Source organism: Trichoderma gamsii (genome assembly GCF_001481775.2).
Source record: "Trichoderma gamsii strain T6085 chromosome Unknown Scaffold_28.2, whole genome shotgun sequence".
In the NCBI taxonomy this organism is placed as follows: domain Eukaryota; kingdom Fungi; phylum Ascomycota; class Sordariomycetes; order Hypocreales; family Hypocreaceae; genus Trichoderma; species Trichoderma gamsii.
This window is the reverse complement of record NW_020171365.1, coordinates 454,474-476,528: the sequence shown is the minus strand read 5'-3', so window position 1 is coordinate 476,528 and position 22,055 is coordinate 454,474. Positions and strand designations below refer to the sequence as shown.

The 22,055-nt window shown below is 48.1% G+C and overlaps 7 protein-coding genes across 7 annotated transcripts; 3 read left to right on the top strand and 4 right to left on the bottom strand.

Annotated features, from left to right (window-relative positions):
- Positions 1-334: 334 nt before the first annotated feature.
- TGAM01_v207606 (serine/threonine-protein phosphatase 2A activator 1) lies at positions 335-1,571 on the bottom strand (the record flags this gene model as incomplete). Its single annotated transcript, XM_018810977.1, has 3 exons — positions 335-845; positions 894-1,487; positions 1,552-1,571. 3 exons carry the CDS (start codon positions 1,569-1,571, stop codon positions 335-337), a joined length of 1,125 nt encoding a protein of 374 aa, XP_018655804.1.
- A 1,180-nt stretch (positions 1,572-2,751) lies between these two features.
- TGAM01_v207604 (hypothetical protein) lies at positions 2,752-5,348 on the top strand (the record flags this gene model as incomplete). The annotated part of the gene is made up of 2 exons (XM_018810978.2): positions 2,752-5,091; positions 5,139-5,348. The coding sequence occupies 2 exons, from the start codon at positions 2,752-2,754 to the stop codon at positions 5,346-5,348; spliced, it is 2,550 nt and encodes an 849-aa protein (XP_018655805.2).
- Positions 5,349-6,068: 720 nt separating this feature from the next.
- TGAM01_v207605 (NADH-ubiquinone oxidoreductase 30.4 kDa subunit, mitochondrial) lies at positions 6,069-6,980 on the bottom strand (the record flags this gene model as incomplete). The annotated part of the gene is made up of 2 exons (XM_018810979.1): positions 6,069-6,565; positions 6,617-6,980. 2 exons carry the CDS (start codon positions 6,978-6,980, stop codon positions 6,069-6,071), a joined length of 861 nt encoding a protein of 286 aa, XP_018655806.1.
- Positions 6,981-7,304: 324 nt separating this feature from the next.
- Positions 7,305-12,718, top strand: TGAM01_v207603 (CCR4-NOT transcription complex subunit 4; the record flags this gene model as incomplete). Its single annotated transcript, XM_018810980.1, has 5 exons — positions 7,305-7,348; positions 7,424-7,490; positions 7,545-7,657; positions 7,723-9,749; positions 10,440-12,718. The coding sequence occupies 5 exons, from the start codon at positions 7,305-7,307 to the stop codon at positions 12,716-12,718; spliced, it is 4,530 nt and encodes a 1,509-aa protein (XP_018655807.1).
- A 118-nt stretch (positions 12,719-12,836) lies between these two features.
- Positions 12,837-17,178, bottom strand: TGAM01_v207602 (hypothetical protein; the record flags this gene model as incomplete). Its single annotated transcript, XM_018810981.1, has 4 exons — positions 12,837-13,752; positions 13,802-14,937; positions 14,987-16,998; positions 17,061-17,178. The coding sequence occupies 4 exons, from the start codon at positions 17,176-17,178 to the stop codon at positions 12,837-12,839; spliced, it is 4,182 nt and encodes a 1,393-aa protein (XP_018655808.1).
- Positions 17,179-17,757: 579 nt separating this feature from the next.
- On the top strand, positions 17,758-19,340 carry TGAM01_v207601 (NADH-ubiquinone oxidoreductase 51 kDa subunit, mitochondrial; the record flags this gene model as incomplete). The annotated part of the gene is made up of 3 exons (XM_018810982.1): positions 17,758-18,060; positions 18,119-19,106; positions 19,171-19,340. The coding sequence occupies 3 exons, from the start codon at positions 17,758-17,760 to the stop codon at positions 19,338-19,340; spliced, it is 1,461 nt and encodes a 486-aa protein (XP_018655809.1).
- Positions 19,341-19,536: 196 nt separating this feature from the next.
- Positions 19,537-20,882, bottom strand: TGAM01_v207600 (gluconate 5-dehydrogenase; the record flags this gene model as incomplete). Its single annotated transcript, XM_018810983.1, has 5 exons — positions 19,537-19,717; positions 19,784-19,900; positions 19,997-20,305; positions 20,381-20,450; positions 20,510-20,882. The coding sequence occupies 5 exons, from the start codon at positions 20,880-20,882 to the stop codon at positions 19,537-19,539; spliced, it is 1,050 nt and encodes a 349-aa protein (XP_018655810.1).
- Between the last annotated feature and the right edge of the window lie 1,173 nt (positions 20,883-22,055).

Genomic DNA, 22,055 nt, shown 5'->3' with positions numbered 1-22,055 from the left:
CTTTTGTAACACTGAGAAGTATATTTTTCGGGTATGGGTGTTATGCTGCAGTCGCCTCTCAACGTGGTGAATATATAGCCAAGAAGCAGCACTACCATCCTCATTGCCGTCTTATACACATGTAGACGCGTTTTTTATCCACATCGAATTAGCGAAAGTTTGCCAGTTAGCATACAGCCACAGACGGGTCATATCTTCTGCCACCCCAGCTTGACTTTTGGTTGTGTCATCGTCCTGGCCAGTCATCTTTTGCAACAGGTGCGATTCTACGGGGCGATACCTCTGGTATCTCCCCTACCTCGCTCCCTGTATCTTGCGAGTGGTGACCATGGGATTAAGCGACGTGATTTTGCGATTTGGTAGACGCCCTATGTTGCCTTGAATCTAATGTTGGTCTATTCTCATCCCAAGCGAATAGCGTACCGAAAGGAAAATGCTGGATGACAGGAAACTTTGATAGAACTTCTGCGTTAAACATTTTGATCATCCCTTTGTTAATTTTGCCCCATCCGTCTTTTATGCCAGAAATATCGAAGAGCATCGGGCTATGCTCCCAAAATGGGCCTTTTTTAACATCGTTGATAAATGCAACGGCCGAAAAATACATGTTACGCTGTCTCATATCCTCGACAACGCTGGGGTTGGTGATATCGCTTGGTTTCGGTGCGCCTCTGACAGAGCCATCAGTGGGCATAGGGTCATCTTCGCTAATGATTGGACGAGTAAGTTGTCCAGACCCGAATATATACGGAATGAACGAATGGTCATCTAAGCCCCATACGCCATGGGAGCCAGCTGGCTCAAGGGTATATGTCGTAATGAGTTGCCTCACGATATCGATATACCTAAAGAAGTAAGCTTATTGCCGGTTTCGTCGTTTGTCCATTACTTACGGTTCAATAACCAGGAGCACGATTTCCCTTTCAATGTGCCCGCCTTGTATACCATCCTTGAAATGCCCCAACTTCCATAGACACCCAAGGAAAGCAATAAAATTGAGCTCATGCCCTGTACCGTAATCGAGGCGCTGCGGGCTGCCGAAGGATCCGAGCAAATAGCTTGCTACCTCGTCTTTAGCATGCCCGTTGCCTACCCGGAGAGTTCCTGCAAGCAGCCCGTTGTCCAGCAAGTTATCCAACTCAGCAGTGAGGAGTCGAAACCATGTGCGAAAGCTCACATTTCCAAATCTGTGGGACCCAGGATCTGGAGGCGCTTTACCAATGAGAGTGCGGATGCAGGATAGAAGTGTCTGTAACGACTGAATGGAGCCCGTTGATGTTGCCTTCGATCCAAGGGGAAATACAGAGAGAGAGGAACCAGCTAGTTGTCGCGGGCAAATGGCGCGGTTGAGTTGAAGAATAAATAGGCCAATGTCTCGGTAAGCTTCACTGGCGAGAAATCTTTGGACATCCTCTGTTTGATTTATACGCTTGATAGGTGTCTGAAAAACAGGTGGACAGGAAGAGTCGATAATATTAAGAGAGGCCCTGTCCTGAATATAGGCCATTTTAAACGTAGATGTTGGTATATTATATACTAGAAGCTACTTACCCACCTAGTAGATAAGGCATGTTTAGAAGTCACTAAAGCTACTACTGAAGTAAGTCTCTAAAGATTAAACTTATATAGTTATTTTAGAACTATTTAAAGTTACTTTATATATACTTTATAGATTAATTTTAGTTTTTAGCTTTAATATTAAGAATATAAGTAAATAAAATTTTAACTAATTTTTAAATTTTAATTTTAATATAATAAAAGATTATTTTTTATTTATTTTATATTAGTACACACACACACACACACATATATATATACATATATATACTATTTTTATATACTAAACTACCTTTACTTATAAGTTATATAACTAGTGTTTATATGCTAGTTTTTGAAATTAAATTAGTATAATATTCTATATTCATGCTGGTAGTGTAAACATACTAGTAGGCTTTGCCTGGGTACTTCGGCAGCCATGGCGTATGGGCTATCTAGGAGGTACCAGGGATGATATGCTGTCATGTGCTTCGCATTGACGGTCCACGTTTTATGTCCTCGCTGTCTGAAGAAGCGCTGTCTCAGGAGATTCGCGCCCATGCCTAATGATCAACGCTCTCTTTCCTTGCCATCAAGCTACACCTGTCGCATTACCACCTTGGAAACTCTCTATTTACGGCCTCCTCATGTGGCGATAGACGTTCTGAAGACAACCCGCTCAGGAGGTGTTCACTTGGCCCACCATCCGTTGCTGGATGGTCCCTCAACTTACCGCGCACGCATCTCACTGAATGCTTAAGCCAAAATCAAGTAGCGAAGGGTTGCGTGTCTGAAGTTAAAGCCCATAGTTAGTACCGGCCTTTGCCCGGGGCTTCCGCCCCTTTACGGCCTTCGCGCCATTCTTGATGATGGTATGTTCTCTCCGGTGGAAGTGATTGCTCAGTGCCGTGAACGCTACCGAAGCGGATTTCATATGTAGAATGGAACACGTCGGTATGCTATGGCTATGGCCAAAAATAATCTAAGCATAATTAGAATGACAACGATTCCGACATTGCGATAGTCGCTAATGACATCGGAGGATAGACATCATCTCGACTTCATGGCGAATTTGCCGGCTCCCTTTCCCCACGGCGTGGCCACTCCAGCCAACTCTCAATCTCGGACCCTAGCCACCATGTAACGGAAACGATCGGAAACTTATACGATGAAGATGAAGACGGCGGTTCCGACACGAGTCGTCCGCTCAGCTTTATGACGGATATGGCGTACCAAGAACACATAGCCCAGTCGCAACACCAGCGCAATGACAAACTGTCGCACTCAAACAAGTTGCCAAATCTTTCTCTACAGCCAGTATCCGATGTGCGGCCACAGTCAAAATCTTACGACGACAATGGAAATGCGAAATCTCCCCAGAAGAGCCCCGTTAGAGGAAATAGCCAATGGAGCGACCAACGGGATCAGGACACAATGCCCCTAACATCTCCTACTCTATCACTCCGAGAGTTTCCTTTGACCAATATAGATAATCCAAATGACATCGCCCAGGAGCTAAGTAATTTACAAGCACTGAGGCGTTTATCTATGGATGTGGGCAACAGTATTGATCCAGATATGCCTCCAATGTCCCTGGCAACCATGCCAGCTGCTGCACCCCGTGGAGACGACGACGAGAACGACCCCTCGAGATTACTTTGGGTGCCTGCTAGAGTACACCCAGAGCTAGCGCCTACCGAGTTCAAGACATTCTTGGCAAGTCGCCTTCAATCAATACGGAGGAGATCGGGAGATTCCTTTCTTTCTGTCTCGGATGAAAAATACGGCGGTGGTTCTGATTCTATGGGCTCATCATCATTAAGAAGAAAGAAGTCTATGCTTTCACGTCAACTTGACAACCTTGAGGATCGAACATTTGAAGGATCCGCAGACGGCACAGACAAATCAGAGAAGCATGATTTCATGGATAGCCAGCAAGATCGGGAACTGAGTCTAGACGAGCTGGTAAAAGACCCTTCAAAGGCAGTTCAAAGACTTGCTCAAGAGTCCCATAGCTATTCAGGCAGCTTAGAAACTGGGATGGATGACATGCCTATCCTCCCTGCTGCACCCAGTAGCGGATTACGGAGATCAACTCGCACGACATATCGAAAGGGGGGCACTTTGCGATTTGGAGACAAAGGGTCCTTTTCCAAGCGAATGGCACAACGTCAACAGAGCGGCGAGAGTTCAGAAGCCCCTTTTATATCAACTGAAGATATCCCTCGGGAACATCCGTTAGTTAGAGTGCAGTCAGAGTCTTCACATGAGAACTTCTCAAGACCTACTCGCCCAGATCGAAGACACGAGAGATATTCGGAAGATCGAGATGTGGTATCAGCAGATATCGACAATTCACCAGCATCGACACGCCACTCCGAGTTCTCCGCCCGAGGATCTTCAGCCCAGCTCAACTCATCTGCTAATGGAATTCCAGCGCAAGATAGACCAGCCGCCTCTCAAGATAACCGGCATCCAGAGAAGTTTCCACAGCGATCTTCTTCCCAGATTATTCCAGCGACAACAGAATCCGGGCTAGAATCTACGTCAGAGACTATGGAAGAATTTTCACAAGGCAGTTTGGGCTACCATACTCCGCTCGGCCATACTGGGTCTGTTAGCAATAACAATCCACCCGGACCTGCGAAACCTTCTATTCCTACCATAATACAGACCAGCAGCGCCGGTGCTAACTCAGCTCCGTCAAGTATTTCAAATGGTAACACTACTCATACCGAAACGCCAAATGCTACTCCTGCGCCCTCAAAGGATGACAAAAAATCTGATAAGAAGTCTAGAAAAGACAAAGACAAAGACAAAGACAAAGACGAAGACTCTCACAATTCCACGAGATCTGGAGGCGCTTGGAAGTGGTTCAAGGGTGTGGCGGATGATAGGGACAAAAAGAAGGAAGAAAGCAGGAAATCCAGGCATAAATCCTTATCTGAAAAAGCTCAGGACAATGTGCGACTGGATGTGATTCAGACTTCAATTGAGAAGAACACGACCAAGGGCCGTGAAAGCCTAGTTCTTGACCGAGAAAATACCGACAATAAAGTTTCAGACGAGAAAAGGAAAGAAAGCAATCGAAAGAGCGATTCAAAGAAAGAAAAAGATGGAAGTTTATTCTCTTCAATTTTCGGCGGAGGCAAGAAGCGAGAAGAGAAGGAAAAGAATAAAAAGTACCAGCAATTACTGCATGTCCCCGAGGACATGGTGCCTTACAAGCCTCTGCAACCAGATATTGACTACAATTGGAGTCGCTTCCCTCTTTTGGAAGAGCGCGCAATCTATCGAATGGCACATATCAAACTGGCTAACCCTCGCCGATCCCTCCACAGCCAAGTGTTGCTGAGTAACTTCATGTACAGTTATTTGGCAATTGTTCAAGCCATGCACCCCCAAATGAATGTCCCGATCTCACCTCAACAAAAGCGATTAGAAGAGGAGGCACGCCGTAAACGTGAGGAGCAAGAACACTTAGCTCAGCGTGATGCACAAGATGAGCAAGATGAGCATCAGAGTCTTGATCATTATGATTTTGATTATCATCGCGTAGGTTTCCCCTTGGTCATAAATAAGAAGCATACTAAATTAGCCAGATGGCGGTACAATACGCAGATGCCAATTCCGACAGACAGGTGGAGTATGTGGATGATGCTCAAATATATGAGGATGATCACACGAGTAATAACCAGGAGAGCTACGGTGATGATGATGATGCAGGCGGTTACAGCCAAGAAATGAAAGACTACTATCAGAATCACATTGACGCGTCAGATCGCCATAGTGGCCAAGATGGTATATGGTGATGCACCTCAGCAAGGTTGGCTATGTGTTCAATCTCACGAAATATTACCCTTATTTTAAAGCCACGAGCATGTTCAGTGGTCAAGATGGCGTGCAAATCTTAAGTTTTCTAACTTTCATTCTCTCTCTCTCTCTCTCTCTCTCTCTCTCTCTCTCTTTTTTTTTTTTTCCATGGCGGAAATCTAGTATACAGTGGCGTTTTTGGAGCCTGGCATGCGTTATGTCCCTTATATAAGGAGCTCATGGGAAGGGTACGCGAAGCCGAGATGCAATATTGTGGCTGTACTTGGTGGGTATAGATGTTGAATGACCTTTGGTTGTTACTACTAAATGCATTGAGGCTGAACTTCACATTCACTTGTCAATATGGCATCTTTGGATTGAGTGGCTAACAATTGCGGAACAGCCTTAGCATATTATCTAATGCCTGTTTTGCCTATATTGAAAATTCTACAGGTGACTTGATGTGGAACGAGATTTATATCATAGCCTTTTACCTCCTTTATAAGAGTATGATGGCAAAATTTCGAACCAACTGTCACCGCAATAGCATTGCCTATGATTCGAGCAGTCTTAGAATAGCCTAGTCTACACAGATAGAATCGGGATCAGACCATAGCATATCAAGAGACCGGATCATTGAATCAAGAAGGAATAAAGAATTGTGTTTTTTTACGTCTAATGATACAGTGCCTGCTTCAACTGTGCTCGGGGCAAAGTATCTATTGCTTCTTCTCCTCTGGTTTGGGTACGGGCAGTTTGAAGGACTCAGGCTTGAAGTCTTCGCCTTGGCCAACTTGCTCCCAAGCGCTGGATCCGCCTTCGAAGTTTCGGAATGCCTGTGTAAGCTCCAGCGGCTCGGTGACAATTCGCTTCTTTTCCTCATCATACCGAATTTCCGTGTATCCCGTGAGCGGGAAATCTTTCCGTAAAGGATGGCCTTCAAATCCATAATCCGTCATGATGCGCCGTAAATCAGGGTGGCCCGTAAAGAAGACGCCATACAGATCGTATACTTCACGCTCGTACCAATTAGCGCCTCCAAATAAGCTTGTGATACTCGGAACAGGCGATGATTCGTCGGCGTAGGTTTTCACTCGAATGCGAGAGTTATATCGGACGGAAAGCAAATTGTAAACGACCTCGAAGCGCTTGCTGCGTGTCGGATAGTCGCACCCGGTGACGCTGCTAACCTGGGTGAATTCTGCAGCAGTGTTATCTGGATACAAGGTCAGTCTATGACAATGTATATAGGCAGTGGTATACGAACACTTGAGGAAGGAAAACACGGGGATAACGCCAGCTGGAGAAATGTAGATGGTGAGCTCGTCTTTCCAAACGGAAAACTGCTGGACGTATTTGGGGAGACATCCCATTAGCCAGGTGCCGTATCGATGGAGATTGTCTGCCTTGCTCTGATATTTGGCTGTTGGGTTGACAACTGGCGCCTTAAGAGTTCCAATTGGCTCTCTCGGAGCTTTTCTCATATTATGAGCATCTTGTGGCATTGCGACCATTCGGAGAGGAGAGGTCGATAGTACACGGGCGACTTGTCCAGTGCGAGCTCGTGCCATGGCTTTCGTCGGCTCCAGAATTGAGCCCGGAGCGGCTCTCCATGAAACTTTGGTTGCCATAGTGAATCAAGGACCTGGTGAGCGTACTGACCATAGGACTTCTCACGAACTGGTGGAGGAAGGTAAGAAGGCAATTAACTCATTGCTTCCACGGAGTGGACTGAATCTCCGATGATTTGCCGCTAGGTTGAATGGCGGGGCGGAAAGAAGTGAAGAATTGGAGGCACTAAGATATCACGTGGAGTATGGGCCTTTGATTCTTGTACCAAGCGGCTGGCCTGTCCCACACCAACTTCTGAATAAACATCCTCAGCTATCTACCGTTTGGCAGCATAATCACTTTTGTTGTATCTTAGAGGCCCAAGGACAGTCCTCAACGCAAACATGGCACCCCAAGATTCTTTCATAGAAGAAGAAGAAGATGTCTGGTATGTCAGCCCCTGTGCTCCGCTTAAGGAGCCTTGACAACTCTGCGTTCGAAACCTCTTAACAAATCGCCATAGTCCTCTTTGCATTGAAGAATTTGATTTGTCAGATCGAAACTTTCGACCTTGCCCGTGTGGCTACCAGGTAATCATGAAATACATCCAACTATCGAGAGAACTTCGCTGATTTTGCATACAGGTCTGCCAGTTTTGTTTCAATAACATCAAGAATAATATGAACGGCCTATGTCCTGCGTGTCGACGACCTTACGATGAAAAAACTATACAGTGGAAAGTCGTGACGACAGAAGAGTACGCTGCATATCCACGATAGTTCCTGTCCTGCCCTCCTGATAACCGATGCTGACGAAATATAGAGTTGCCGAATTCCGTGCTAATATACAAAAAAACCAAAGAAAGCGAGTTCAAGAACAACGTCAAAAGGAGGCTCAGAAACGCGAGGCCGAGAAAGAGAATCGCAAGAACCTTATTGGAGTACGTGTTGTGCAGAAGAATCTGGTTTATATTACAGGTCTAGCACCCACCGTTCGTGAAGATGAACTCCTTAAGACCCTCAGGAAGCCCGAGTTCTTCGGTCAATACGGAGCTATTCAAAAGATTTCAATTAGTAATCGAAAGAGCTCAGATGGTCAACATCATTCGTTGGGCATCTACGTCACTTTTGAAAAGCCCGAAGAAGCAACTCGATGCATTCAAGCAGTCCATGGGTCACAGAATGGGGATAGGATATTGAAAGCTCAATATGGAACGACGAAATATTGTTCAGCATGGCTCAAGAATGAAAAATGCAATAATCCAGGCTGTATGTTCCTACACGAGCAAGGCGATGAAGAGGATAGCTACACGCGCCAAGATCTATCATCTATGAACGGCATCCACACACAAAGGCCGCTACCCAGCGGAAACAATGGCTCCTTCCGTACAACCCCTCGGCAACAGGTCTCACAACCAACCTTAACGTCCATGTCACAGCCCATGGCACGGTCTTCGAGCAAAGATGGCTCAGATTATGGACTAGATGGGTCTGCCTTGCCTTCGTCAGCCAATTGGGCGCGAAATCCTCAGCGAAGCCGGAGAGGCAGTCATGCAACCAGCGGCGCTCCTTCTAGTCCTGCTGTTTCAGCCTCCTTACCTACAACGACGGAGGTTGCCCAAGAAGCCGTGGAAGATACTGAAACCTCCTCCCCTGCATCTCGGCCGCTGGAAGATGATAAAGCGTCAAGTAAAGATCCTACTGAAGAATCACAGGAACTGCCGCCAAAGAGCTCGCTGGCGACCATTCTGCATGCGCTACAGAACTGCACATTTTCAAGCTTTGTTACCCCACAGGCGAATGAACTAGACCCTCCGTTGTTCGATATTCGAGGTGGCGAAAAACGAAAAGCAATGCGTGAGGATGACGACGCCCGAATTAGCGGTGACCAGAAGAATGCCGCAGAGGGCCAAGTCCATTCGGAGAGCGAGGCGGAGACTGGTGGCAGCCTTGCTCTTGGTGGCGAGCCAGAAGAGCGAGATATGGCTGGCGATGGGCAAGCATTTGAGCACCGACACATCAGCACATTCCCCCCTATTCAAAGGAGCAATGCCGATACTTTATTCGGCCCTGCTCTTAGTGGCTCGAATTTCAACCCTGGTACAAACCAGATGGGGCGAGGCATCAACCCTCAGCAGCTGATTTCACTTCGGCCTCAGTCAGGATTCGGCGAACAAGTTCCTTCTAACCTGTCCGGCCAGACTACATTCCCAAGTCAAGGTCATAATCGTCAATCATCTCGATTTAGCTTTATGGCTGATAGCCCGCCAGCAGCAACCAATCTCAAATTCACCGCGAACCCTAGAGTAATGGGCCAGCAGTCGTCAATGCTACCTGCCTCGTTACAATCCTCGGGCAACAGTCACTTTTTCGGGAGCTCTATGCCTGCCCCTCCACCTGGACTGAAGTCCACTAATACGCCACCGAACGTTTTCGGCCAAGGATTTGGTGGTTCAGCATTCGGCACTGCGACGAAAGATTCGTCCGGCGATTTACTGCAGAGTTTAATTGGCAGAAGCCGAGGCGGCGGTAGCCAGCCTCATGATGGTGGAAAGCGTGAGTACATGATTTCTTCTTTTTCTAATCAGTATCCACCACCCTCAACCTCTACCCCTGCTCCTACTTCTGGCCTTTTGGCATCGCTCTACGGTAACCACCCCGGAGCATTCCAAGACTTTGGCTCGAAGCAGAAGAAGAAGGGGAAGAAGCATAGACATGCTAACACTTCCTCCTCTGGGGGGAGTGGTCTAGTGGATCTTGCGGACCCGAGTATACTGCAGGCGAGGATGCAGCACCAATCGCAAAGCAACACCGGAGTCAATCAAGGAGTTTTTAGCGGTCAGAGCCAAGGTGGGTATGTCCCGAATATGATGTATAATTCCAGTTATGCTCGGTGGTAGCATGACAAAAGGGCATTACATGATATTTTGTTTTTCACTGCACAACTTTATGCTGTACTAGGAAAGGCGTTCAAGAACTCTTGCATCTTAAGCTGGAGATAATTTTCAGGGATTTGCATTGCATACACTGGTTCCAGCGGGCATAATTTTACGATAACGGCTAGAGGAACATACTTCTCTCTCTAGCCAGGCGCATTTAAATTTGGCGATGGTTAACCCCCGTTTTCATATTTCATTTCGTTTCCTTATTCTTATACTTGATTTTTTTTAACGGGCTGAGGTTTTTTTTTCTTTTCTTTGGTTCATATGGACTGGCGCAAGCTAAATGTGTCCAACAAAGGCAAACCATCATCGTCTTCCCACACAGAGTCCCCCATGTATGTTAACGGATTGCACGAGGTCAGCACCATCGGCGTCTCCTTGACCGCAATATAGCATCATACTGTCAAATCTTCAAATTTTATCTACCTTCCCCTCGTTATTCCCCGCGGGAGACGATGATGGAGGTCGTAGGATGACACTTTCTTGTCTTTGTATTATGAAGAGCCCTAATCCGTAGCCTGTTATCCCGCTCTCCCTCCACTACATTGTGTTTAGAATTCTTCGTTGTATTCCACATTTGCTAATGTGTGTTCTTTAGACAATGACTTTCAATTATCAGACGAAGCCAAATTATCAGTGGACGCACTCGTCTCAGACGATTCGTCACCGACGGTAACTAACGCCGAGCCCCGTTTTCACCAAACTTCCTACTTAAGTATATCCGAGGTGCCCAATCCCATAGATATACAGATCCAGGGCCAGCTACAGAGTGCGCAAGTGCCGCTGGCTATGCGACCTGTTCCACCCCCTGGTTTGGTTAATGAGCCAATTCTGTCCAAGAAAACGGCTCCACAATCGAATGTACTTGACCAAGATGTAGATCTCCGCACCAAATCCAACGCGGCAAAAGACCCTGTGCCTGCTGCAGTGATTGGTTCTTGGCCTGCACCAACCAAAGGGCCTATACTCGAAGACGAAGATTTCCCTGCTTTAGGTACACCAAGATTGAACGAGGCTTTAGGTGCTGGTACCGGCTCCATTTCCGCTAAAGCTGCCATGTTGAAAGCCGTACCATCAGCAAAGAAATCTCATGAAAACTTTTCAGAGAGCCCGCGAGAAGATCAAAGAGATGGTCTTTACACAGAATTTCAATCTACAAAAGGCAGCCAGCTTAAATCCTTGACACAGTCTGCTCCGAACTCTGGAGCTACTCTCTTCCAACCAAAAGAAGGGGCTGAAGGGTTGGATGAGTTTGCCGAAACCTCAAGATTTCCGCCTTTGCCTACTCCTTCTGGAGCTGGTAGTGCCACGGTCATAACATCATCGCGAGGCATGCCGAAAACGTTGAGAGTAGTTCCTTCATCAATAAAGATTGAAGCTCGCTCAGCTTCACCGTCACCGGCCCCCATCTCCAGCGCGGTGTCTGCGCCGGCGAAGCCAGGAAACTCGCACCGACCTGGCACTCCAGCTAGCGAAATGATTAGTGACACCGCCTCTATCACTTCAGTCTCAGTTTCCATCTCCCGGGCTGGATCCCCTCCCCTCACCAAAATTGGCAGTGCTCCAGTACGAGGAACCACAAAAAGTCAACAGCGCAAGCAGCGTAAAGATGTTTTGAAACAAGAAACAAAGATTTTGGCTGAAACACCCAAGACAGAAACAACGGAACACGCCCCTGTGATTGGAAGGAAGAAAAAACAGAAGAAGGAAAAGACTCCCAAAGAAGCCAATGCTTCATCTTCAGCAGCAACTCCTATCGAACCGCCCAGAGAAGAAATGGAAACACATTCCAAGGGCAATAGAAAGCCAACAACGGACGATAATCACCTAGGAGACTCGAAAATAGAGGGCACGAGATATAGTCACGGTGGCACTCCAAGCTCTGGGAGCTCGGAGAAAGAGATACAAGAAACAGCCACTGCGCTACCCGTATCATCCTTGCCTGGGACATCTGAATCAGCCGATAAAGCTCTGGAAAGGCCACAATCCAGCCCCGCATCTGTCTTTGCTGATATCAAAGAATCTCTCTGGACTGCTGCTATAGATAAATTGCAACTATTGAAGCCTGTCTCGAGCATTTCATCCAGGCTAGACAACAATGCCTCAAATACCATAGGTAAAAAAGAGGATTGCAAAGAATGTTCCTGCAGATGCGGCGAGATGCAAGACGCTGATCTTGCTGCACTGCGTGCCGGGAGGCCGGTGCGTAAGCAATTCCATACAGACGGCAGCCGCATGCTGATCACGCCTCACGGAGATTGCATCCGTGGGCTAACTCCAGAAGAAGAGGATACATTCCTAGCCCTCCAAACGGCCATTGCTGCGACGGCTGAGAATCCTGCAGCGTTTGTGGCACCAAGGCATCAGCCGAGCAGCGGGGCATTTTCACTCATTAAGGGTCGAGCAGTCCCGAATGGACGGCCGAATATTTTCCCTTCTACTGTTCAGCCGCAATCGCAAGATCCTATCGGCAAGCTCCAGCGAGAGGATGCCCTGAGCTACATCAATCAGTATGTGCTGCCCAGACTAAGCCTCGGTGCTACTAGCATGGGGTTTCCCAAAGGGGCTTCTTCGACTCGAGACACTGCGAGCCTTAATTCTCTGGCACCATACTTTTACGGCCCAGATGCTGCTGCCGGAGTAGGGATCTACAGCACACCAGAAAGTGCTCGAGCTATACAAGATTTTGCAGCTCCAGGAATGTCTCTGGATGAAATTAGTAAAGGCGCGGCTGCAAGTTCAATTGGAAACATGCCGCTAATGAGCGTTGAGGATGCGGAGGCTGCTTTGATAGCAGCAAAGAGAGAGACCGAGAAGCTTGAAAAAGGCCTGAATTCGGTTATTAAGCGAAACCGCAGGCTATTACTAGGTGCCTGATGCCTACACCAGCGACTTGATGCCTATATTAACGACTGTATGCCTACACCAGCGACTTTACATACACCCCTATCAATGTAGCTAGCTAGACATTATGCATAATACATTGTATATTTAATTACCGAAAGGCAGCCTTGACGTCGGCCCTTGGCCATTCAAAGATTACCTCACCGCTGTAGACATCGGTTATGATCCTACCTATCCTGTTTTCAACACCAACATAGAATTCCTCGCATTCTTTTAAGACCCTGATAACCAAACCACGGCTGAGAGTTGGGTCATCTGCATCGCCGAAATGTTTTTCTACACGTTTCCGTAGCGTTTCAATGCCCTTTCGCACCTCCTTTGAATCATAGGAGCCTAGAACCTTGTTAAACGCTGCTTTGTTGTTCGAAGGTTGTCGAGCAATCGCCATAGCCGATTTGCCAGTTTGCAGCTGCGCTTCGATATTTTCAATTTGCTCCAGGAGTCTCCCCAGAGGCCGGCGCATTACTGTGTTCAGATATAATGCCATGTGTTCATGATATTCTGTGTTTGCTTGCGTTTTCCAGCCTTCCAGGACATCTAGGCCGCGGGTGTCGGTCTCTTCAAGAAAGTGATTCATGTTTTCAATCAATAGAATGTGAAAGTTGAGAGCCTCCTTGTCTTCCGGATCAGCCGTGCCGCCTGCAACTCCGACTGCAGGGTGCTCGCGTGCAATAACCATTAATGACTCGAACATTGTCTTCAAGATGCGATCATACTCCCGATCAACTGTCCGCCGCAGAATTTGATTGTGATCAACTCCGGCGATCATGTTCTCTACAGCGGTCATGAATGCGGGAAAGATTCGAATGAAAGAAATGACGCCCTTGCGCTTCTTGATCTTGACCTTCGTGTCCTCAATAGCGCGGATCTGTTCGTCAACAAACTTTCTGAATTGTCCCTCCAGTGAGACATGTAATTTCTGAAGAAGGGCATTGAGGAAATCCTGATTAGATTGCCCCATTTCGGACAGCCTCCTTTCGAGTGTAGCAAGCACCCCAACTCCTTGCCTGTGTCCTAGTCAGCCATGCACGACATGCAAGTGATACTCATACTTACAGCGGATCTTGAGCAATAGCCCACTCCATGAGCCTTCGCAACTCCGCTTCGAGAAACGCAAAAATGGTCTCCATGGATCGCGTAACGCGACGGGCAAGCTCACGGTCAGGCTCCATGAGCCTGTGGCGTCTTAAATCGCCCCCGCGGCGATCTTGGGGAGGACATGCCGCAACAGCTTCAGGAAAGTCTGTTTGTTCCAGCGTCGTTGCGTGGAAGAAATCAACAATGAAATTTTGTTCCATTTCGACCAGAGGCAAAAGATCATCCAGAACGCCAGAGAAGATTTCGTAAGGTAGGCTTCTGTTATCGGCGCCATTCCTGTCAACGTGCACTTTGGTACTGCCGCCATCCGCCAAAGGAGAGCGTAACGCTTTAGCCAATGTTTGGCTACGCTTAACTGTCAGTTTTCGAGCTGCTGTAGCTACGCCTTCTTGTTGTTTCTCAACCTGGGACGAGAATATGATCTCTGCTTCTTCTCCAGTAAGTTTCCTTGCATTTTTTCGCCATAGCGCAACGACGTGCTGAAACTCATGCTTATATAGGGGAGAGCTCTTGTCTTGGTAGACCTGCATAAGATGGCTCCAATTTTCTAGATCTGCATCTCTCGCGTAGAGCATCAAGGGGCTATACTTCCACAAAAGATCTCGTCCAACGCTATGATGCGCAGGATCAATCTTTTTGGAGAGTGCACCGTCCAACGCTCGCTTGGTTTCAACGTAAGCTTCCCCGAATTGTAGGGTCATAAAGTCCAGTAGCCGTTTCATAAAGTACCTGCTCTCATGCAGATACATTTCTCTCTTTTCTTGCACGATCCTCATCTCGCCGTAATTAGTGTTTAGTCCCAAGGCATTGTCTGCATCCAGGACAGAGTCCATAGCCTTTGCAGTGTCATCGACTCCAAGAGACGGGTCGATTTTCGTCATAGCTCTAAAGAGCGTTACAAGCGAGAGCTCGACTTCCTCTAAGCCACGAGGATTGTCCAGGGGCGCTTGTTGGAGCGCCTGTAGATCGTTGGAGGTAATAGCACATGTTTCTAGGAGAGACTCCAGTTCTTTCCTTAACAATTTTTGATTGGCTGTTTGTACCTGTAAACCTTGGCCTTGGGCTTCGATATAGGCGATATCATCTGATAAGGTCTTCAAGGTATTAGCTAGCGTTTAATTACCTGACGTCGATTGAACTTACCGATAATTCCACGGAATATAGCGTGAGCAAGTTATCCAACTCTTCACATTCGCTCATAGCGAGGTCAATTCCCCGCTTGATAGTGTACACCCTTTCGTCTTCTTCCCGGAAGCGTGCCAGCCAGCCTCCCGCCTGAACTGTGTTTAATTCTCGCTCAAGGTCGTTGCTTATATCGTCCATGCTCAGACAGTGCATTTGATCACCGGGAACCCAGCCGAAGAAGTCTAACCATTTGCCGAATTCCTCACCCCGATCATCAAGGAGGTTCGGATCAACACCCAGCTTCTGGAAATACCTGGCGTCTTGTCCAACGACCGCAGGGTGACGAGAGGCTTCTTTCGGAATGGTTGCGTCTTTCTCAACTTCGTTGGCCTCCTTGGTTAGTTCTTGTGAAGTTGCTTGGTTCTCTAACTCTGCCGATAATATTTTGACCTCTGGTATTGGCAAGTCTCCTGCTGGCGGCTTTGGAAGCTCAAGAGACGGCAGATTTGTATCGCGAGATACAGGTCTAGGTGGCGCAGGGACGACACTAGTGATACCGTCAGGACCTTCACTTGCCTTGGCTGCAATTTGTCGTAGACGTTCTCCGGCTCCTCCTGGTCGAGGACGAAAAGCATTTGCAGCAGATGCAGCCTTCCAGAAAGCACCAGCAACGTCTCCTTTGGATTTTTTGGCTTTTATCATAGGACCTAAGCCAGGCCGAGACTCCTCTTCTGTAGCCTCTCCTATAGACTTTCTTGATTTTATCATAGGGCCTAAACCAGGCCGAGCCTCCTCCTCGCTTACTATCTTCTCAGGAGCTGTGGCATTGTTTGCACTTGGTTGGTCAGGGATATTTGTATCTACTAGCGAGGCAGCAGGTAAGACTTTTGTGTCGCTGTCAATACCAACGTTCCCTGGCTTTTGTTGCACGCCGTCCGAAGTATCTGGTACGGGAAGCGGGCTTTCATCATGAGCCCTACCAAAAGCCACCCCTGGCTGTAGCGCCGCTGGGACTGCTTGGGGGGGAGCGCGATCGGAACTCCGAGGTGGAGGTACCACCGGTTCTCTTTTAGCTGCTGAGCTCATTAACGGAGCAGGAACCAAGTCCCTATCTTGCGGCCTTGACGGATCCATAGGAGGACGCCTTCTTTCAGGAGGTGGCTTGCTCTCTTGCAGTGGGCGACTTGCTGCAGGTATAGGATCGTGTGTTGGTTCTGGAACACTTCGAAGTTCACCTAGCCCACTGAGGCCGCTTGGCCCGGCCATGCCACTACGGGACCGCGGAGGAAGGCTTGATACGTCGTCGCTCTTTGTTGCAACAGAATTAGGAATAGAATCCTGGCTTCTGTTGTTCTGGGCCGTCCATCGGGGGACTGATCGCTCTCTAGATGCAGTAGAGTCGAAACTTCCCGCAGGAGACATGGTATCGTTCGGTGGAGGTCGGGAAAGAGGGGAAGGCCTAGGATGTCGAGGAATTTCTCCAGGGCTAGCTTTAGGGGCGCTTGAGGATGCGGTGATACTTTGCTGGCTGGCTGCTGAATCGGTCGTTTGTTGCCGAGGCGAGGCCCCCGTTGGTCGTTTGCCAGCCCCTAGAATTTGATCCAACTCCTTCTGGTCGAATCCCGATAATTCGGGCAACCTGCCCCCTGTATATTTGCCATAAATCTTGATCAGACTTGCAATGAAGAATTTCTTCTCTTTTTCAGTCTGAGCTTGCCAAAAATAAGGCTTTCCTAACGTGACGAGGAAGCCGGTTTCCCCAGCCCGATCCCGTAGACTTGGGGGGACCTTGGGGCCTGTGTAGGACTCTATGTGTGAGAGGTCGTCTAAATTCCATGTTTTGCCAATTGAGAAAGATCCACTGCTGTTTTCTTTGGATTTGTGCACCCGAACTCGTCCAGATTTTCGTACCGCTACGACGATTACTCTGGGTTTCTCAGCGTTATGACCTCGAGCCTCAGGAGGAGGCGGCATCGACGAATGTGAAGAGAACTCGGTAACGCGGATATGAGTAATATAAGTCTCTTGCACTACAGTCAAAGTCAGCTCAAGACTCGTTTTGAACAAATTTTACAAGAAAGCCAAGCCTTACGCGAGCCATCTGTGTCCTTTTTGTTGAAGCAGCTCTCAATGATTCGGCGCTTCTCGTCATCAAACCTTTCCGCCCTGTTGGCAGCTGCGTTGGAGCCGGCCACGTTCGTTTGATCCATTTTGACGTCCAGAAAGACGGTCGCTATTAAACCTGGTTTATTAGGTCAACAACACAAACAAACCGGCCTCTTCAAACATTGTGCGCATGCTATGACGCGTGCTAGACCGTGAGCAATGCTAGTACAACGAAGCTGCAATATCAATGTCACTCGAATCAGGGATGGATGGAAGGACCCCACAATTAGGTTGTTTAATGCCGAGCTCAAGGCGCAAGTACCTATTAGGCGTCATAAGCAGAGAATATACCTACCAAAACACAACTAGATAGTAACATATTCATATCAGTACCGTTATAGTTCTCTTTAGTTAAACTTCAATAAGAAAGTAACTGGTATCTCTTAGAGAATTGAAAATTAAATTATATGTTTTAAAAAATATTATTACTTTACATTAACTGGTGCTTTTCATCCCACTAAGCTGTGTCCCTGTCTTTATCTCTCAATGAGAAACACTAAGCAGCAAACTAGCCAATCAGGTAGCTCCATTATCAAATCCAATTCAAAGTCTTGCCACCAATCTTCCACCAGCTTTCACTCTGCCATCTTGCCCCCCCTTTGCCAACGCATCGCAACATCACCATGCTGTCTGCCAGAGCAACGTTTCAGAAGAGCACAAGTCTCTCTCGAAGCGTTACGAGAGGCTTAGCTACCGTTCAAGATGGCGGCGCCGCACGAACATACGGAGGGCTGAAAGATCAGGACCGGATCTTCCAGAATCTCTACGGACGACTCCCCGTTAACCTCCAGAGTGCTAAGAAGATGGGCGACTGGCACAAGACTAAAGAAATTCTTTTGAAGGGCGACGAATGGATTATCAGCGAGATCAAGGCATCTGGTTTACGCGGGCGAGGTGGTGCCGGTTTCCCCTCTGGTCTCAAGTGGGTATGTCACGACCTTCGACCTTCAATGCGACTTTAACGACATTCTGACACCTAAACAGTCTTTCATGAATTTCAAAGGCTGGGAAAAGGATACGAAGCCGCGGTACCTTGTGGTCAATGCCGACGAGGGCGAGCCTGGCACTTGCAAAGACAGGGAAATCATGAGAAAAGATCCGCATAAACTGGTTGAAGGCTGTCTTGTTGCCGGTCGAGCAATGAATGCTACCGCCGCTTATATTTATATCCGTGGCGAATTCTACCATGAAGCTGCCATTCTCCAGAATGCCATCAACGAAGCTTACGCCGATGGCTTGATTGGCAAAAACGCTTGTGGTTCCGGCTACGATTTCGATGTCTACATCCACCGGGGAGCTGGCGCCTATGTCTGTGGAGAGGAGACGTCTTTAATTGAATCCATAGAAGGCAAGCCCGGAAAGCCACGACTCAAGCCTCCTTTCCCTGCCGCCGTTGGTGTTTTCGGATGCCCCTCAACTGTTGCCAATGTGGAAACCGTTGCCGTTGCGCCAACTATTTGTCGCCGCGGAGGAAATTGGTTCGCAGGATTTGGCCGCGAGCGTAACCAAGGAACTAAACTGTTCTGCATTTCAGGCCACGTGAACAACCCCTGCACTGTTGAAGAAGAAATGTCCATCCCTCTTCGTGAACTCATTGACAAACACTGCGGCGGAGTCCGCGGCGGCTGGGATAACCTGCTGGCTGTTATCCCCGGTGGCTCATCGACCCCAATCCTGCCAAAAAATGTTTGCGACGATCAATTGATGGACTTTGATGCCTTGAAAGATAGCCAATCTGGTCTGGGCACGGCGGCAGTCATTGTCATGGATAAGAGCACCGACGTTGTGCGCGCCATTAGCCGCTTGAGCCATTTCTACCGACACGAGAGCTGCGGCCAGTGCACACCGTGCCGTGAAGGTAGCAAGTGGACTGAGCAGATCATGAGCAGGTTTGAGAAGGGCCAGGGAAGAGAGAGAGAGATCGATATGCTTCAGGAGCTAACAAAACAGGTTGAGGGTCACACCATCTGTGGTAAGTGCTGCTCTGCTCTTTATTATGGCCGTTCATCCCTTCTAACAAGTTATTCTTCTTTTAGCTCTCGGCGAGGCTTTTGCTTGGCCGATACAGGGTCTCATTCGTCATTTCAGACCCGAATTAGAAGCAAGGATGGAGAGTTATGCCAAGGCCAGCGGTGGACCAGCTTTGGCCGGTGGGTGGGAGCACAATTCAAGAGCTCAAGGAAGACTAGTTTCCCCGGGCCAGTAAGGATGATAATTTGTATTTATAGATCATCCATTGGTATTTGGGTCGCTAACAGTAAGCCTGGGCGATATTGCACCATGTGTGATGCGTGTCTTAATATGTAAAAGTTTTAAATTTTTTTTCCTAAGTGGATACGGCAAAACTATTCTTTTCCATGGGCAACGACAAGGTCTGACCCGGCTCCTGAACTTTAGGAATTTTATGTGACAGTGTAGCCGCCATCCACACGAACATCAGCACCTGTTACGTATTGGCTAGCATCAGAGAGTAGGAATGTCACAGGGCCCATGAGGTCTTGCGGCCGGCCCATTTTGCCTTGGGGAATGAGCGACACCCATTTCTGCTTGAGCTCTGGATTCTCGTCCATAATTTTCTCGGTCCTAAGCAAAGATATGAGTTAAATGGCTATTTCTGCGGCGAGAAGAGGCCCAGGAATGGTAACTTACAATGCGGTCAGCATGTATCCTGGCGAGATACAGTTAACCCGAATGCCAGCATGAGCCCACTCAACAGCGAGCGACGCTGCCAGATGACGAACTCCAGCTTTCGAAGCATTATAAGGCCTGATGTTCTTCGTTAGTCTACTAAAGCTTCCTCTGCGAGATGTTTGTGCGGCAATGTCGGGGTGAAAAGTGCGAAAGCACATCAGCATCACTTACGCTTGAGGTTGAGGAACATTGACAATGGATCCTGACATGCTACCAATCATGACCATGCTGCCAGGGCTCTTTCTCTCCATTAGGTGGCGGGCAACCGAGGTAGCAAACAGATAAGTGCCATCCACATTAACAGCCCAGAGTTTTCGAAGTCGATCAATTGGGTACTTGACGGCCTCGAAATTTTCAGTAAAGCCAGCCGAGGTGACCAAGTTGTCTATTTTGCCATGTTGCTGGATAATCTCAGCTATGCAGGCCTCGACAGAGTCGGGATCCGCTACATCGGCGTAATGTGCCGTCACTTTGGGAATGCTAGAAAGGAGCAGCCAGACGTGTTAGAAAATTGGTAGCCGGACACGGATACTGTGCATCAAGAGAGCCACTAACCGTTCTGCATTGGGGTTTTCCTTGATAAATGCATCTACAAGCAGCTTTGTCTGCTTCTCAGCCTCCTCCTCTGCTGCCGTGTTAGACGTCTCCAGCACAATGACGTAGGAAAGGTGCTTGGAATCTCACTGTTCATGTCAACCAAGGCTAGATCAGAGCCCGAGTAGACCATTCCCTGGCCAATCACAAGCCCGAGGCCCCTCGCTCCTCCAGTGACGACGCCGACGTTTCCATCAAGGGAGAAGCTAGCAAGCGTGGGCTTGACGTACTGGCCACCGGTGCCAATGACAGGCTTGCTGCTTGGGAGCTCATGCTCGGCGGGGTGTTCAATCTCAACATCGCTGTCTGTTCGAGAGTGACTGCCGGGCTTGTCCTGTCGCGGCGGCACCGTATGGAGCTTTCTTGCTGCGGCCAATGGCAGGCGATTGGCTGATGTGAACGTAAAGGCTCGGCGAGCTGCGGCTCGCAGCATGAACGCGGGAGCTCTCACCGTCGAAGCCATGGCTATGTCGTTGAGAGGAGGTTGTGCACGGTCAGAGATCGACGCGAGAGGAGAGGACGATATATATATGCCGGCGGCGTAGGCCTACAGACCATTCGTTGTGCATCTCCCGATGTCGCTTATACGGCAATATCAATTGGGGTGGAGGCGACTAAGGATGCTCCATGGAAAAACGTGGATGGCCATGGCCGTCATTCCTGCTGCAGAGGCTGGTGTGGATGCCAGCCTTTCGGCGTTGCCACCTGTCTGCCATGTCGATCCGGGCGGCGTATTTTTCATTGTTGCTGCTCATCATCTGTGCTGGAATTCGGAAAAGACGCCGGGATTGAGATTGAGCCCTGTGCCCACATATCTAACAGATAGTCTAGTGCTTGCTTTTTTTTTTTTTTTTTTTTTTTTTTTTTTTCTTTCAATTGACACTCCTTCTTTGCCCTCTTTCTGATAGCCCTACCCCCTTAATCTCACGATGCTGCCTTTGACGGAGTTTGCCGCAGACATTTGATTCAACCACAAAGTTCTGGGTTTCCGCATCTCCAGTCTTGGGTGGATAGCAAAAATTAGCGCGTGCGGGCACGAAAGCTACTGTGCATAGATTTGGGGGCGTTAGGCAGCAGGATAAGAAAGCTCGTCTAGAAGACGAAGCTGAACTCTATGCTAAGCTACTACTAATATTAGGCGCTGGATGTCTCGTGACGATTCTGTCAGGGTCTTTTGGGTCTCCAAGTAAGCTGTATGTAGGGGCAACAGAGTGGTACGCTGGCCGTCGGGTGATGGATCCTGATTATGTTCTCCTTTAACTCACAATATTTTTATGTAACTACAGTCGATATGTATCTGTCAGCTCATATACCTAGTGTAACTGATTATTGTCAACGACTTCTGTAACCCCCACGCCGATTCCTCATTGCAGAGTGAGACTATAAAATCTGAGTGCTTGTTTCCTGCCTACCTACCTTACTTACTAGGTAGTACGATGCCACCTACCATACAGCGGCATACGAAATACCCAATAGTGTACCTAATAACAAGATTTTACATTGCAATTTTAATGCAGCGAGTATGCTTTATTTGAAGCCTATTAAAGCTTGTTATAGCTTTGGATAATCATTTTCAACCTAGTTCATATCCAGGAATTGTAAGTTGTAGGTGAGCTATAGACGCACTATAGTAGTA